At 39.8% G+C, this 15,526-nt stretch overlaps 1 protein-coding gene across 9 annotated transcripts in view; it reads left to right on the top strand.

The window, feature by feature from the left end:
- Positions 1-12,831, top strand: part of LOC125234369 (protein disabled) — a 47,582-nt gene extending 34,751 nt beyond the window's left edge. For 7 of the 9 annotated variants that reach the window (XM_048140566.1, XM_048140561.1, XM_048140567.1 and 4 more), the window contains 9 exons: positions 347-499; positions 1,654-1,750; positions 2,396-2,613; positions 3,329-3,479; positions 4,863-4,936; positions 6,583-6,664; positions 7,622-7,956; positions 11,355-11,555; positions 12,657-12,831. In XM_048140566.1, coding sequence (XP_047996523.1) covers positions 347-499; positions 1,654-1,750; positions 2,396-2,613; positions 3,329-3,479; positions 4,863-4,936; positions 6,583-6,664; positions 7,622-7,956; positions 11,355-11,555; positions 12,657-12,706 — 1,361 coding nt within the window. In that variant the 3' untranslated portion in view covers positions 12,707-12,831. The remainder of the gene's footprint in view (positions 1-346; positions 500-1,653; positions 1,751-2,395; positions 2,614-3,328; positions 3,480-4,862; positions 4,937-6,582; positions 6,665-7,621; positions 7,957-11,354; positions 11,556-12,656) is intronic. The other 2 variants (XM_048140562.1, XM_048140568.1) reach the window with 2 other exon arrangements.
- The last annotated feature ends 2,695 nt before the right edge of the window (positions 12,832-15,526 follow it).

Here is a 15,526-nt window from a genome sequence, read left to right as displayed (position 1 = left end):
GATCTAATTTTTCGAACTATGCTGCGCTTTAAAGATTGCGTGAAGCGTAACATGGTTGCCTTTGACATCCCATGCAACCAGCGGCAGCAACTGTCCGAAAACCGACCTATGTGGCGTCGTGCTGTCCATGACAGTCAATCCGAGCACGACAATACCTGGTTTTTCTTATTCGAAAGATAAAAGGCGATCACGAGCTGTCCTTCAACCCCCGTCCACCTGGGGGGGCATACACTTGCCGCGTATGTGGACGCGGGATTTTCTCTCCAATTGGGCTACACAGCCACGAACGCAAGTGACGCTGCTTAAATCATCTGTTACAGATGTAAAGGCCTATTATTATTTCCAGAAAAATGCGTGAGCCGTGGAGCTGGGCGCTCAGGGCGCTGGGCAGTGCTGGGCGCCGGCGCGTCCCCGTGGTCGTCGGACTCGCGCGAGTCGGAGCCGCGCCACGCCTGGCGCGAGCGCCGCCGCCGCCACCACAGCCCACCGCCCGGCGCCGGTGCGTACTCTACTGCTGTCGCCCTGTGGCCCCGTACAATATAATACGAGAGCGGATAAGGCAGTGTGCATGCGCGATGACACAACTCCCTGGTCGTTCTCATGTACACACTGCACACACATGGAAGTGACGCGCGTGTATTGAGCGACCCAATTGGAGCGTCCATATACAAGTGTTCGAGAACTTGCAGGCGTTTTCAATACATATATTGCCCCGCACGTCAGATATTTTATAGACCACAATGTTTTCCCATCGTGTTTTCGTGAAAACGTACGTTTTCAGTCAACCTCTTTTTGACACTGACTGAAATTTCGTTCACTATAGATTGTAAGCGGTAATCCCACAGTACTAGATTTACATAGAAGAAACAATTTCATCTATTTGTATTTGTGTGTGTAGGGTCGAGCGTGTCAGATTTTGTACTGAAGTTGTTACTTGCCTGTGATTTTAAATATGTCTCAGGCCTTGAGTGTTCATAATTTTTGCGTTGTGGTAATTTAATATCACGTAACGAGGCATGTTTTATGTTTTTGTTGACTTCAACTTACAAAAATTGACGCCCAAAGCTGCAAGCTGCGAATAAAGACGGACAACTCAGTGAATCTTACTGCGTTCATTTGACACGCTAAGTCTATAACATTACGAATTGAACGGAATAAACGTAAACAAACTGCTGTCACTGTCAAAGTAACACGTGCAGCTCAAGTCAGTCAGGGGTTCTCTAAGTAAGGGCCGACAGGAAAACAAATAACTTTTAACCAGTTATTAAGTACACACTTAAAATCGTGAATCGATCGAACACGCGCGATGACTGTTATATTATGTTATGATCCCACGCAAGTCAAAATAAAAATGAGTCCAAAATTGTCGAACTTGTGTCATATCAGATACTTACAAAACCAATAATTAAATTAAATTTTGTGTAATGGAATATGTAAAGATTTTTAATAAACTTGTAAAATATCGGCAATTTTAATACCTCGAATGGTGCAATTTTTTTATAGCACCGGCCACACCTTTGTTTACAATAATTCCGGCTAATTCAAAATAGGAATATTGATACGTTTGCTTGATATATGGTATTATGTGACATCTGTGGGTAGTCCCGTTGGTTACTGTCACAACAGCTCATTGTATAATAAAATCTGTTACAGCGCAAACATCATCGTCATCACGTGACGTATCGCCGTGGGATGAAGAGCCCCCACCGAGCCGCTTGCAACGACCACCGCACCGTGACCGAGAATCTAGGTATGTCACCTAATAGATTGGATTCTGCCTCAGACTTACTTTGTCACGCAAGATCTACCCTATATTTATAATATTAAGAAAGAATACTAAGAATATTAATAATCATTATTAAGTATTTTTTTTGTGTATTAAGACTATGAGAAAGTGAACAATCATTCCAATGACGACTTCAGTTCAAGCCGACGTTTCAGTCTGTTTCGTCCGATTTCTCCGGTTGATTATTTTTTTAAAGTACGTTATCCATCGTGTATCACATTTCACATTACCACAAATGTTTCTCTTATATCTATTGCCTGACGAATAGGCAACTTCACTGTACTTAAAATAAAATATTTTATACCATGCACGAAATAAAGCATCAGATAATTAGAAGAAAAACAGCAACAGAAGTTATTTATATATCAGATAGAAATTTTAAAGTAAATCAGTTGACCGTGACGTCACTCAATTCGATTTCATATTAATTCCATATTAGCAAGTCGTTCAAAGTCGTTTTGACAGTTCTTAAAAAGAAGCTGATTTGACTAGGAGGCAAGTAGCCTATTCCCGACATTGCTCAGACAACTCAGGGTGTATACCCTCGCACCACTCAATAATCGTCCTATTTTATCGTATTTCAATAAAACAATATACTTCATCTTTCAGACACAACTCATCGCAAGGCTCAAGAGAATGCCTAGACTCCGGCAGCGGGCGAGAAAAGGACAAAATCCGAGACAAACGAGACAGCCGAGACAGAGACAGAGATCTCAGCAGAGAGGGACGGGAGTCTCGCAGGGACTCGGGCAGCGGCCGCGACCGGCGTGACGTCAGCAAAGAGCGTGACCATAGAGACCATAGAGATAGACACCGGAGGAGTAGAGGTAAGAGAAGAGCTGCACGGGTAGCATGGTCGCGCGATAGACGATAAAATATCTGGCCGTCCCTATCGCACTATTAATAAGTGCGATAGGGACGGCCAGATGTTTTATCATTTATCGCGCGACCATAATTGCCTGCCTGGATTTTAAAAATTAAATTATCGAGGGTTTACTGGTGAAACCCGATAAATCGAGATCATTTGTCCTTGAAATAACAACATTGTGGAAATTACACATAGTTCGAATTTCAAAAATCAGTTTGCTCAGTTACACCAGTAAACTCTCGTTATGCGATTTTGTGTTGAAAGGCCTATGGTTAAGCATGGACTGAGAAGTTTAACGCTCTTACGATAGATGTCGCAAGGGCTCCCTAAAGACCCATATTGTTCAGTTTAGTTCAGGTTTGTGGGTGGTAGCTCAGATTGCAGAGACATGACCTAGTAATTCAATGATTCAGTTCAAACTTTATTTTTTTTAACTTTTTTGACAAGTTCTGGCTTCCATCGATGGTGATAAAACACTAGATTCTAGTTAGAGGCTATCAACATTGGACACCATGCCTAGTTGCCTACGAAAGTTATAACGCAGCGCGTTACGTTTAAAACATATGCCAGCGAATAGCGCCATCTACTTGAGCTATGAAAACTATCTACGAAAATTTTATTGCAATATGACTCTTTGTTTTAGTGTATCTATTAATGTGTTTTATTTCTTACAGATAGGGAAAACGACACCTGGGACCGAGACAGAACATACAGCAGGGAGAGAGAGCGAGACAGAACATATAGCAGAGAGCGGCCGAAGGATTACAGGGATAAAGAAAGGGACAGACATAGGAAGCCGCGGCATTCTTACGACGAGGAGGAAGAGTAAATAATATTGTGTTTTTATTACTTTCATTTGGATTACTACTTGTAATAGGCGAGACGACTAAAAAAACTAATTAGTTGTCCGTCAGTTAGATTATCAAATAATTTAGACTCGTATTTTTTCTTTTTTCTCGTAAACGAAAAATGACGACGGTACAGTGCGTTGTAGTTTCGCGTGACGTCACGCCTAGGTACAATTTTTATTTAGAAGTGACGTCACAAGCCCCCACTCTGGAACTTTGATGCTCTATTGTATTTTTTCATTAATTAGAAAAAGCGAAAAATATGTGTTCAGTATTATTGGACGAACTGACGGACTAAACAGAATGCCATTTTTTTATGTAGTCGTCATCCCTATTATCTTGCTGAGGGTTTCTTAGAAAATACCGAAAGATGTTAAACAGCTGCGACTTTCGATCTCTGGATAAATGGAGTTTTTCATAGAAAAGTTCAATTGCTTTGTTGGTTTGGTGTTTGGCTTTGCTGTAGGGGTGTGGTCACATCTGTCAGCATCGAGCCGCAATGTGTGTCTTAGAAATCGCTTGTTAGTATGATCATGCCTACGTATGCTTCAGCTTTCCGATGCGTAGGCGGTTTCATAGTAAAGAGCTTCTCATACATAATATGCCCCTTGATGTTGATAGATGTGACTTCACACTAAATCGAACTATTTTTAATAACAAAGAAAAAAAAATCAAAAACATTTATTCAGCAAGTAGGCCAAAGGGGCACTTTTACATGTCAACAAGTACAATAGATAATATGAATTCAGCCAAAGAGGATCGAGTATTTTAGAGAGTTATTGTCGAAGTAAAATGCGTTATCACAGTGCATAGACTGCCATCTCTTGACACAGGCTTAAAACTTTTGAACCTAAGTTTTGACAATTTGGCCCATATTCTTAGCTTGATATGTTTTAAAATGTCAAATGTTAATATTAGCGCCATCTAGCTGAGCGTACCCCAAAGGTGTAATGCCATCTATGCCACCGTACCTTTTTCTGTATGGTACTGAGGTACGTTTTTTTCTTAGACTTTATCTGTCTATACGGAGTTATTGATTCAACTAAAGTACAAAGCTACTATGATTAATAAGAGATGTATAGAGTCTCTAAGTGTCAAAGTAAATCTAAAAAAAATAAACATGATGAAGAAAAAAAATACAAACTGATACAAATAAAAGATAACTAAAATAACTTTAGAGTTGAAAAGGCTTTGTTGTCACAACTAAAGAAAAAAACTTAATCTACTTTTTTTTTCTTTGGGGATGTATAATTATGTATGTAACGTGACAGATAAAGACAAACGATTATTAGCTAATTCAGGTTCGACACGAATTTCTTATGTACATATTTGACTGTATTGTAATAAATTGTTTGTTCAGTTACAGCGACGGTTGTGGGTCTGGCAGATCGTCTCCTAGAGGTTGGGGTTCGGATCCGCGGTGGCGAAGTAGCGGTAAGTTTACACAACTATCTAATTCAATACTATATTACTTAGAGACCTAACTTATAAGCGTACGCAGGCGCCTGTATGTCAGTCGCGCTTGAATGTTAGGCTTCGCCCGACCATACAGAGTTACGGCCCAGCCACGACATTGGTCTAAGCGCGACAGCGGTGAGCGGCGGCCATACATTGGAGCGAGACACAGCGATGGGACTTTTCATTCGCACGTATGTCTGCCGCTCACCGCTGCCGCGCTTAGACCAATGTCGTGACTGGGCCGTCAATGAGAAGGCACACTGACATTTTATCCCGCCAGGCGGCGCCTGTGCAAGTGCCTATGCCTAGGCATGTCACTGTCATTCGTATGTGAAAGAGAGAAAATACATATCATCTTCTCGCTCTCACGTATGAAATTATTTATCTGTGCAATGGACTAATAGGGTGGCGCCATCTGTCATAACCTTTGAGTGTTCCTCCTCATTGCACTGGTGAATGTAAGAGTTAGTGCGTTTTCACATTATCCGATCCTATATCGGATGTAGGACCGATATCCCATACATTGAAGGCGCCATCTTGGATCTTTTCCATTGAAATCCTTCCGACATCCGATATCGTATCGGATAATGTGAAAACGCACTTAGATGGAAAACCCTAGACGGACGGATGATTCGGTACAATCGACCAAAAATGTGGTTTACCACCCTACGGTTGAAGTTCGTTTGAACGTCATGAAACAACAAGGGCGATTTCCGCTTGCAATAATATTATGTCAGTGACAATTGCTCTGTCTGTATTTGATATTTACGTCATGCCATGTGTAAAGTTAACCATAGCGATCGTTAGAGCTCACAGAAACTTGTCAAAACTGGTAGACCACTTTCTAGGCCCACTGTACCGCTTATACTATAGTCCCATTACGAATTGAACGGAATAAACGTAAACAAACTGCTGTCACTGTCAAAGTAACACGTGCAGCTCAAGTCAGGGGTTCTCAAAGTAAGGGCCGAGAGAAAATCAAATTCCTTTTAACCAGTTATTAACGATCACTCTATTACATACTTAAAAATCGTGAAGCGATCGAACACAATGACTGTTATATTATGTTATGATCCCATGCAAGTCAATATAGAAATCGGTCCAAAATAGACGATGTCCAGTCATATCAGATACTCACAAAACCAATAATTTAATTTATAACCACCATCGCATTTGAAGAAGACGGTTTTAATTCGTAATTAAAAATCACTGCCACCTAGTCTCAAAAATTGCTAAAAAATATTGTTTAGCGGCCCGCTACTTGGTCGCCCAGGTACATTTCCACAGTAATACCAGTGCAATATACAAACTACCCGACAAAAACGGCGTTTTAATTTCAATAAATATACCAAAACGTTTAGTGTTTCAATTTATTTTCGTTTAAAAAGAGTCATTATCATTATTTGTGTAGTGAAATATGTGAAGATTTTTATTAAACCTGTAAAATATCGGCAATTTTAATTCCTCGAATGGTGCAAATTTTTCATAGCACCGGCCACACTTTTGTTTACAATAATTCCAGCTAATTAAAAATAGGAGTATAGTTATACTTATTTCAATTATTTATAATCTGACTTCTCTGAATGTGCGGTGTTCGATGGTCTAATTAGTTTGTTTTTCAGAACGAAATTACGGGTCATTGGGGTGGCGCGAATCGCGGCGGCGGAATGACTCCAGGCAGTCGGACGAACTTAGCGAACGAAGGTAAGCCTTTTCAGTTAGATAACTTACCCACTAAAAGTTTTTAAAAATATATATAAAAAAACGACTTTACGAAACCTTTTTCGCACTACATCTGTTGCATTGCAGTATAATTGTTTTCGTCTCGCTCTTATTTCCCTCCCTTTGTCGATTGAGTCGGATTTTTGCTTTGCCTAGATTTTACGAGTGCGCAAATCCGGTATTGCCATTTCTTTTTCTTCGGATCACTGGATTCATGGAAGCGTCACATTCGAGTTTATCAACTCGTTTTTTTAATTATAAATGGGCTTACTAGTAGCTACAGACTAGCCAATGCAATGACGTGGTCTACGATGGAGCGAGCTCGCCTAGACGGTGCCTGTTCACCCTCGATTTGAAGTTCGCTGGGTTCTATGAGCTGGGAAATATAGACGCCTGCAAGGAATTCCTCTCATATTACTACTCTCATATACTATTTTTGACGACCGGTCTGGCTCAGTCAGTAGTGACCCTGCCTGCTGAGCCGCGGTCCTGGGTTCGAATCCCGGTACGGGCATTTATTTGTGTGATGAGCACAGATATTTGTTTCTGAGTCGTGGATGTTTTCTATGTATTTATCTATTTAAGTTTGTATATCGTCGCTTAGCACCCATAATACAAGCTTTGCTTAAAGTCGCTGTCAATAGAATTTGCAAACAATGTAAACAAACGTAGTATTCAAAATGCCTTTAATTTCCATTCTGACTAATCAAATACTGGCTTTAAAATGTGTTATTCAGTCAATTCATATCACACCATGATCCTAGACCATTAAAACAATAAAAGAGTGTTGAAATATGGATATTTCAACCATTCAGTTTGTTTACATTGTTTGCAATTTCTATTGACAGCGACTTTAGTTTGGGGCTAAGTTGCTCTGTGTAAGGTGTCCCCAGTATTTATTTTTTATTATTTATTTATTTATTATCATGTGTAAATCAGCAGGTACGGATCGACGCTCGGCTGGCCGTCGCGTCGCTCCAACAACAGCTCCTCTCGCCGCGACTCCGACCGTGACACCCGCGACCCCCGCGACCCGCGTGACCCCCGCGACCCGCGTGACCCCGGGACCCGCGTGACCCCCGCGACCCCCGGGACCCGCGTGACCCTCGCGAACCCCGCCGACGCTCAAGGCGAGAAGATCCAAGGCAGCGGCGAGATTATCGCTTCTCGAATGACTTCTCGCCAAGGGAGCGAACGAGTCCGTTCGACAATGACTTTACAGAGCCGCCGCCTGCTAGGAAGAAGGCGCCCTATGCCAATCTGGAAGGAACGAGGTGAGTTGTAGTATGATGTAGGCATTTTCAGAATTTGGGACCCCCCAATTAGAGGAAGTTGTTAACAAAAATTAACTCGCTGTCAGTTTTTGTGACGACAAATTAAGCATAAAATCTGTCTAAAAATGTACTTTTTTCACATTATGAATGTAGATTATCGCTTAGAGTTTATGTAATTAACACAAAAACAAAATTTTTATAGAAATTTAATGCTTAATTATTGTCACAAAACTGACAGTGAGTTAATTTGTGTTAAAACTTACGCTAATTGGGGGGTACCAAATTCTGAAAAGGCCCATTATGTAACGCCGCCGCCCTTCAAGTTGTTAAACCCCAATTCAGCGGCGTGACTATAAATCGAATAACGGCGAGAGTCCGTGTGACAATGATTTTACAGAAGCATGTACCGCCTGCAAGAAAGAAAGCGCCTTATAAAAAATACTTATACTAACTTGGAGGATGTACATACATTTAGCACTGATAATGCTTGCATAATTTCAAATGGTGGCCTAGCGGTAAGAGTGTGTGACTTTCGATCCAGAGGTCGCGGGTTCGAACCCGGCTCGTACTATGCGTATTTTAACTTTTGATTTTGTGTGAGGTTACACAAAATTCAAATTGCTTTCGTATAAATAGGCGAGACCACTAAAAAAAAAGTAATTAGTCCGTCAGTTAGATTATCAAAGAATTTTAGACACGTATTTTTTCTTTTTTCTCGTAAACGTAAAATGACGACGGTACAGTGCGTTGAAGTTTCACGTGACGTCACGCCAATGTACAATTTTTGCTCAGAAGTGACGTCACAAGTCCCCACTCCGGAACTTTGATGCTCTATATCTTTGTATTTTTTCATTAATTAGAAAAAGCGAAAAATATGTGTTCAGTATTTTTGGACGATCTAACTGACGGACTAAACGAAATGCCATTTTTTTATGTAGTCGTCATACTTATTGTATATTATTGTCCAAGTCTTAAGAGCCCGTCACGATGGGTAAAAATTCAGTATCTGTCAAATTACCCCATTTACACACACTAACGCACGTCACACTCACCAACATACTTTTCGCACACTACCGCAATTTACTGGAAGAGGTCAGTAACCTAAGTGAGAGGAACTTAAGACAGGTCTATAGTTTCACTGAAGATCAGTTGTAACGTTAAAATCCCATCAAAACCAAAAAAGGGAAATATGAGCCAAGTTCAATATTATATATGCCTTGGTTGTTGGCGTCAACGACAAAAGCAGTGAGATCTAAACGGTTGCCAAGTTCAATGGCAGTCCTCAAAATGTTTTATGACAATTGATGACATAAAATATCATTTCTTATAACTTTTACAATGGAATAGAATATAATTAATTTATTCGTTAACACACACACAAAATAAACGTTACAAATAATAAGACATAAACAAGAAGGAGATCCAACGAAATGGTCTAATCTTCCGATCAGACCATCCGGTGAAACAAACACGACAGGCACATAATATGTATGTCACAAATATCAATATAAGAGCCAAATTTAAGACGTTTATGTAAAATAGTTTTTGTTGTGAGGACGCCCATACAGGCTCCAAATAGCACACACGATGTTGTGTGCCAGTTCGGTTACTTGAACTTGGCTTGACACGCTGCCGCGTGTTTAGATTGCGGACAGTGTCAATTTAGTGTTACCATCTCACACGAATTGACTCCGATTATTTTTCAAAATAAATTTGTGCAAACACCATATAAAATCAAAACAACTCTGGTGTAAAAAACAGTGCTTCGTTTATTCTAATTATAAATGGTTAAACACTTTTCCGAATGAATTAAAATAATTCACTGTTCCTGATCGGTTTAGCCATTATAACATCCGTTATAAATGCACTGAGACAAAGGTTGAGGTTATGTATGAACAGAGGTTGACAGTCAGTTTACATGTAAAATTGTTGCCATATATAGAATTCTTCATTAAAATAATAATTTTCAAAATTTAGTTAAAGTTGTCTGAATCTAAAGGTTACGTTCCCCGTGTGCAAGCACCATTTAAAAATTATATTGAACGTAAGAAGGTAAGTCATACAGAACAATTTTGTGATAAGATAATATATTATTACAATTAATAATTTCGCCATTTACGTAAATAATCGTTTATAGAATATAATTATAATGATTAGTTCTGTTAGTTTTTTCATACGCCACACTGAATGTCTCTTCGCGAAAGAGAATGTTACACACACTGACACACTAAATAATGTGACCAGTATAATGAAAATAAAGTCCAACGAGTTAAAATTAATTTTAAAACTCTTTCATTTTAATTAAGTTTAGAAGACAAAAAATACCTACATTTCTTATCATTGTATTAAAGTTACATATATTTTTTTATTTCTCAACAATAATAAGTAGTAAACAACACAAAAAAAAACGATTTTAAACTGAGACTCTTTTAGACGTGACGATATTTATTTACCTTATTACTTTTGAATACATTCATAGCACTGGCAATCTTTTTGTATCCGTATATGATTTCCAGTGTCAAAAACAAATGTCATTGGAGCAAATTTGGCGACACGTCCGCTCCGAACGAGTCCGATCGGGCGTCTGACTCAATAGAATCTGTTCGCAGTTTTGACGTTTGTATGGAAAATTTACGAAAGTTTATATTCAACATTGATTTTTTTCGTTCTCTTTGTAAGGAAAAATATGAAAAGGTAATAATTCTGTAGTCCAGTTATCTAGCTTATAAAATAACATTATTTTAAAACTAAAACACGGTCGTACATATTCAAATTTATGAAGATGCCGACAGGGGCCGACCGCATTTTAGTTACAACTTTAAGTAAGTATGTATCTAAAATTGGAAGTGTTTCCTGATTTGTATTACACACTATTTTGCATACACATACTTAAAGTTTATAATTATCAAGAAAGCCTTTTGTTTGCCTAAAAGGTTTTCGAAGTAATTGCCATTTGATTCGAAGTATTTTTAGACACATATTGATGTCGTTTAACTTCCATTTACTGTATTTTAGTAGCATGATAACACACATGTAAACTACTGAATTTTTAGTTTAGGATATAAGTAATGCGACAGCATCAATTTTAGCAGCCTAAAGTATACAAAATTGAGCTCAGCTCACTCAGACGTGAGCACTATTTGCGGGTTTTCTTAAACTAGCGTCAGGAAAAAAATCATAATTAATTCAGGGAGTAACTTTTCCTTGATATTAACTACTGATTTTGTAGATAAGAATACGCGCTGTTTAAAACAAGTGCTTTTCTTATCAATAAGTATATACTGAAACTAAAACCGGACGTAGAAAACTACCAATTTTACGATTTTCTACTTTTTGATATTGACGGCCTCTTAAAATCAGACGATTTGTTGTTAAATTCACCGTGTCGCCGTTTACAGATTCGCCTTCGAGTCGGAAGAGATCACCGCATCGCCGCTCTCCACGGGCAGCGCGCGTCACGACGAGTCCTCGACTCGATTCCGGTTCGATTCGGACTCGGTGTCGCCGCGCTCCATGTTCGAAGACGACTTCACGCTGTCCACGCCGCGCGCGCGCGCCGCCTCCATCGCCGAGGAGGACGAGCACGTGCCTCCGCTCAGGTAACGTACACTGCTCAATCTTATCATCAGTCATCAGCCCTTTATCCACCCACCCAGTGCTGAGCGGAGGCCGAGCGTTCAGTATTCCTTTAATCATTGCTTTGCGTGTACAAAAGATCTTATAAATGGTAATGACTCAACACAACCCTGTAAGGGCACTGCAATAAAATAATAAACTAAAACTAAGTAATGGCTTCAAGTACGCTATAAGTGTCAGTCCTACACAGTTTGTCAATATCTCTCATTATGCACCATTCACATAAATACTCTACTCATCAACATTAAAACACCCGTGTTATGATACTTGCGGGCTTGAATGTTGGGTCTACAAGGTCAGGTGTACTGCAGAATGTAAGAGCGCACATCGCGCGCTTGAATGTCGGGCTGCACCCGATCCTACAGGAATCTGCTTGCTGATCAGGATTGATCTGGTGCTCTGCTTAATGTGATAGCGCGCTTCGCACGCTTGAATGTTTGACCCATAGCGATAAGTTTGTAATGTTGATAATGTATATACTAAGAAAATTATGGACTTATTTGTCTGAAATAAATGCTGAATGTAAGAGCGCGCTTCGCGTGCTTTAATGTCGGGCTGCGCCCGATCCGACAGGGTCGAGTGCTCTGCTTGACACTATCTCAACCAAGAACGCCTGGTGACTTTGGTCAGATGCCGCAGAAACCGCCTGACGGATTCTCGCCATACAAGCGGGGGTTATAAAAACAATCGGTTTTTGCCGTTTTTTGTCTGGTAGTGAATGTGTTAATGTAACACGCGCGCTTGAATGTCGCACGGCATCCGACACTACAAGGTCAACTGCAGAATCCCGCCCGCTTTAATGTCGGGCTGCGCTTTATTCTACAGCGCCGAGGGGCCTGCTTAAAGTAAAGCGCGCTTGAATATCGGACTGCGTTCGACCTTCCAGGGTTGATTGTTCTTGATTTTTTCATTAGAATATTGTCATTCAAGAGTTGAAATCGTTTGGAATATAAATGTGGGCGCCACTCACTTTTGTACAGTACTGGTTTCATTAATAAAATTTATACAGGTATTTGAAGATTACAAAAAAACAGTATTGAAACATGTATATTTTAATTTTTCAGGCCGAAGCAGCAGCCAACCCACCGGGACATCAAAAAGTCTGAATCCGTAAACATCTTTACCCGCGAGTCGGATCCGTTTGAGAACGATGACTTCTTCGCGTGCACCGGTTCAGACCGCGCCGCGCGCCGAGAGAACTGGCCGGGGGACTTCCAGGGGTTCAATGCGTGAGGGCGCGTTCGCTTCGTCGTGTGACCATAGAAGTAAGTCTGTGGTGTGACAGACGAGTTTTATGAAGCTATTGGTCGGGCGGTGGACTCTAGGTGTGATATGCTTCTATAGTGTGAAGGCGTTTGTGAAGATTAACAGAGGTTACGTGCACCGGTTCAGACCGCGCCGCGCGCCGAGAGAACTGGCTAGGGGACTTCCAGGGGTTTAACGCGTGAAGGCGAGTTCGCTTCGGCGTGTGACCATAGAAGAAATCTATGGTGTGATGGACGAGTTTTGTAAAGCTTACGACGCGTGCGCGTGAGTAACTAGTATACAGAATTGTGGACTCTAAAAGAACAGACAGCGTTTATATAAAAAGTGATGGTGGTATATCGGTATCAACCGCGCCGCGCGAACTGGCCGGAAAACTTCTAGGCGTTTAATGCTTGTGGGCGAGTTCACTTCGTTGTGTGATCATAGAGCTGTCCCAGGGATTTTTAGATGTTCAACCCGTGAGGATGAGTTGGCTCCATAGTGTGACTATAGACGGGATTATGGACTCCGGGAGTACCTAAGGCCAGTTTGTCTATGGTCAGACGGCGTGAAAACTTAACACGCTTTGGCTTGGTGGTCTGACCAACACGTGCTCAAAACAAGTGTACCTACAGGTTCTTCAGAAGTGGCCCGTCTCGGGCTTAAAACGTGAGAATAAGTTAAATTATTCTAAAGGGCTTCAGCTGTCGCCTAGTAACAGGCCAGTTTTGTCTAACAGATCTGAGATATAAGATCTGTTTATCAAAGTAAATAACATCTGTCTATTTCAAAAGCACATATAGTGTGACGATACAGCGTACAAGGACCGAATAGTGAAGTCTTGCCATATAAGGATCTCACCTTAATAGTGTTTTGTGTTAAAATTGAAAATAGATCATATAAATGTAAAAGATATGGCGGGATAATCAATCCAAGGGCAAAATAGTGCCTCCGCCAAGACAATCATTTTGTGTAAAAAATAAGGCAAGTACCTGAATTTGTTTTCCAGAAACATATATCCAATATGCAATGTCTACAGAATATTACCTCACAATATCTCTTATATTACGCAATTTATGAAAATTCCATACAGTATTTCATCCTTAAATAGTGAGAAGCGATACTTCTCCGTCTGAATTAGGCCTTAGTCTAAGTACTATTTATACCTGATTGTAAATCTTAGGATATGCACCCATTGACCATTTGTCATCCTAATATTATTTGTAGTATTTCAAAAGAGTGACCGAATTTACCTGTGTAACTGTCAAGCTTCCAAATAGTCTACGAAGCCATGTTTACAGCGCCATCTATATCAGATGTCAAGTTTGATTTTGATTTTGGCACTTATTAGTAAAAATTGCCAATAACTGGACCACACCCTATACTAAAAATGACTTTTCTTTAGACATAAACAGAGTTCATTTTTGTATAAAATTTACATTCTTGGTCACATCTGAATTACTGGCTGGCAATTTACCCTATGAGGACGAAATTTCCTCGTATCTTTGCATTAATAAGCTCTTCGCGCGTTTTTATCATCTTTTGATTAAGAACATCACAGTTCGTTATGTAACATTTACGCTATAGTGCATTTCGACAGCCACGGAGTGTGTAAGTACAATCAGAGAAAAAAAAATCGGTCACTTTTTTTTAATTCCTCGCAAGGCGTGTATGGATTAGAGCGGGCTCAGTATACATGCCGACGCAACCTGTGATATGTATAACACCCTTCTGCTTTCTTGACGCTTTATAATGCCCTATAAAAACATGAGTTTTTCGTAAACGCGATTATAATCAGGCATTTTCGTCACTAGTGAAATAAAAATCTTATAAGGGCGCTAAGCATGAAGAATGTAGTTTATTGACCTTTCTGTTTCTATTTCTATTGCACGCGCATAATTATTTTCTGTGTCCGTCGTCAACGAGATTGTGCGAGCGGGAAAACAGTACAATATGATTATGCACGTGCGATAGAGATAGGAAATGCGAGGTCAATGTGCGAAATAATTTGTCCTGTGAGTTTACTATTATGAACTCTGCATTTTAATGAAAATAATGGAAATGTTTGTCAAGTAAGTACGTGAAGATGAAGACTACTTCACGTTAAAAGAGCCTAAGGCAGTGTCATCTGCAGGGAGCGTACTTTTCATGCCGATGACATTAATCTGACGTCACGCTCCGTATAGGGTGATCCCAAATAGTTTTATTGTAAATTATTAATCATTAGTCGTCAATCATTTTAATCGTGTACAAATTACTTCAAATACAGTAGTCCATTTACATGTGGCATAAATAATACCTACTTGAAATGTGAAACGTGAATAAAATTATTTGATTTGTTTTTATACATAAATTTAATTAAATAGTATTTATTAACAACACATTACAATAAATACGTATTTCGTATTTTACGAGAATTTCTCTCTAACGTAAAGCACACCATCCTTCTTGCATTCATTACCATGCAAAGAAATTCATAACTTAAAATGATTGATGACTAATGATTAATAATTTACAATAAAACAATTTGTGATCACCCTATATGGAGCGTGACGTCAAATTGATGTCATCGGCACGAAAAGTACGCTCCCTGGTCATCTGCAATGCCAAATGTTTTACAACGAATGTCGCAAAAGTATCTGACTCAACCTTATCTGTAGAGCTGGCAGATGTCACATATTTTTCAGTT

The sequence above is a fragment of the Leguminivora glycinivorella genome, chromosome 16 (genome assembly GCF_023078275.1).
Source record: "Leguminivora glycinivorella isolate SPB_JAAS2020 chromosome 16, LegGlyc_1.1, whole genome shotgun sequence".
Taxonomy (NCBI): domain Eukaryota; kingdom Metazoa; phylum Arthropoda; class Insecta; order Lepidoptera; family Tortricidae; genus Leguminivora; species Leguminivora glycinivorella.
Note: the sequence above shows the minus strand (reverse complement) of the source record. Positions and strands in the feature narration are given on the sequence as shown.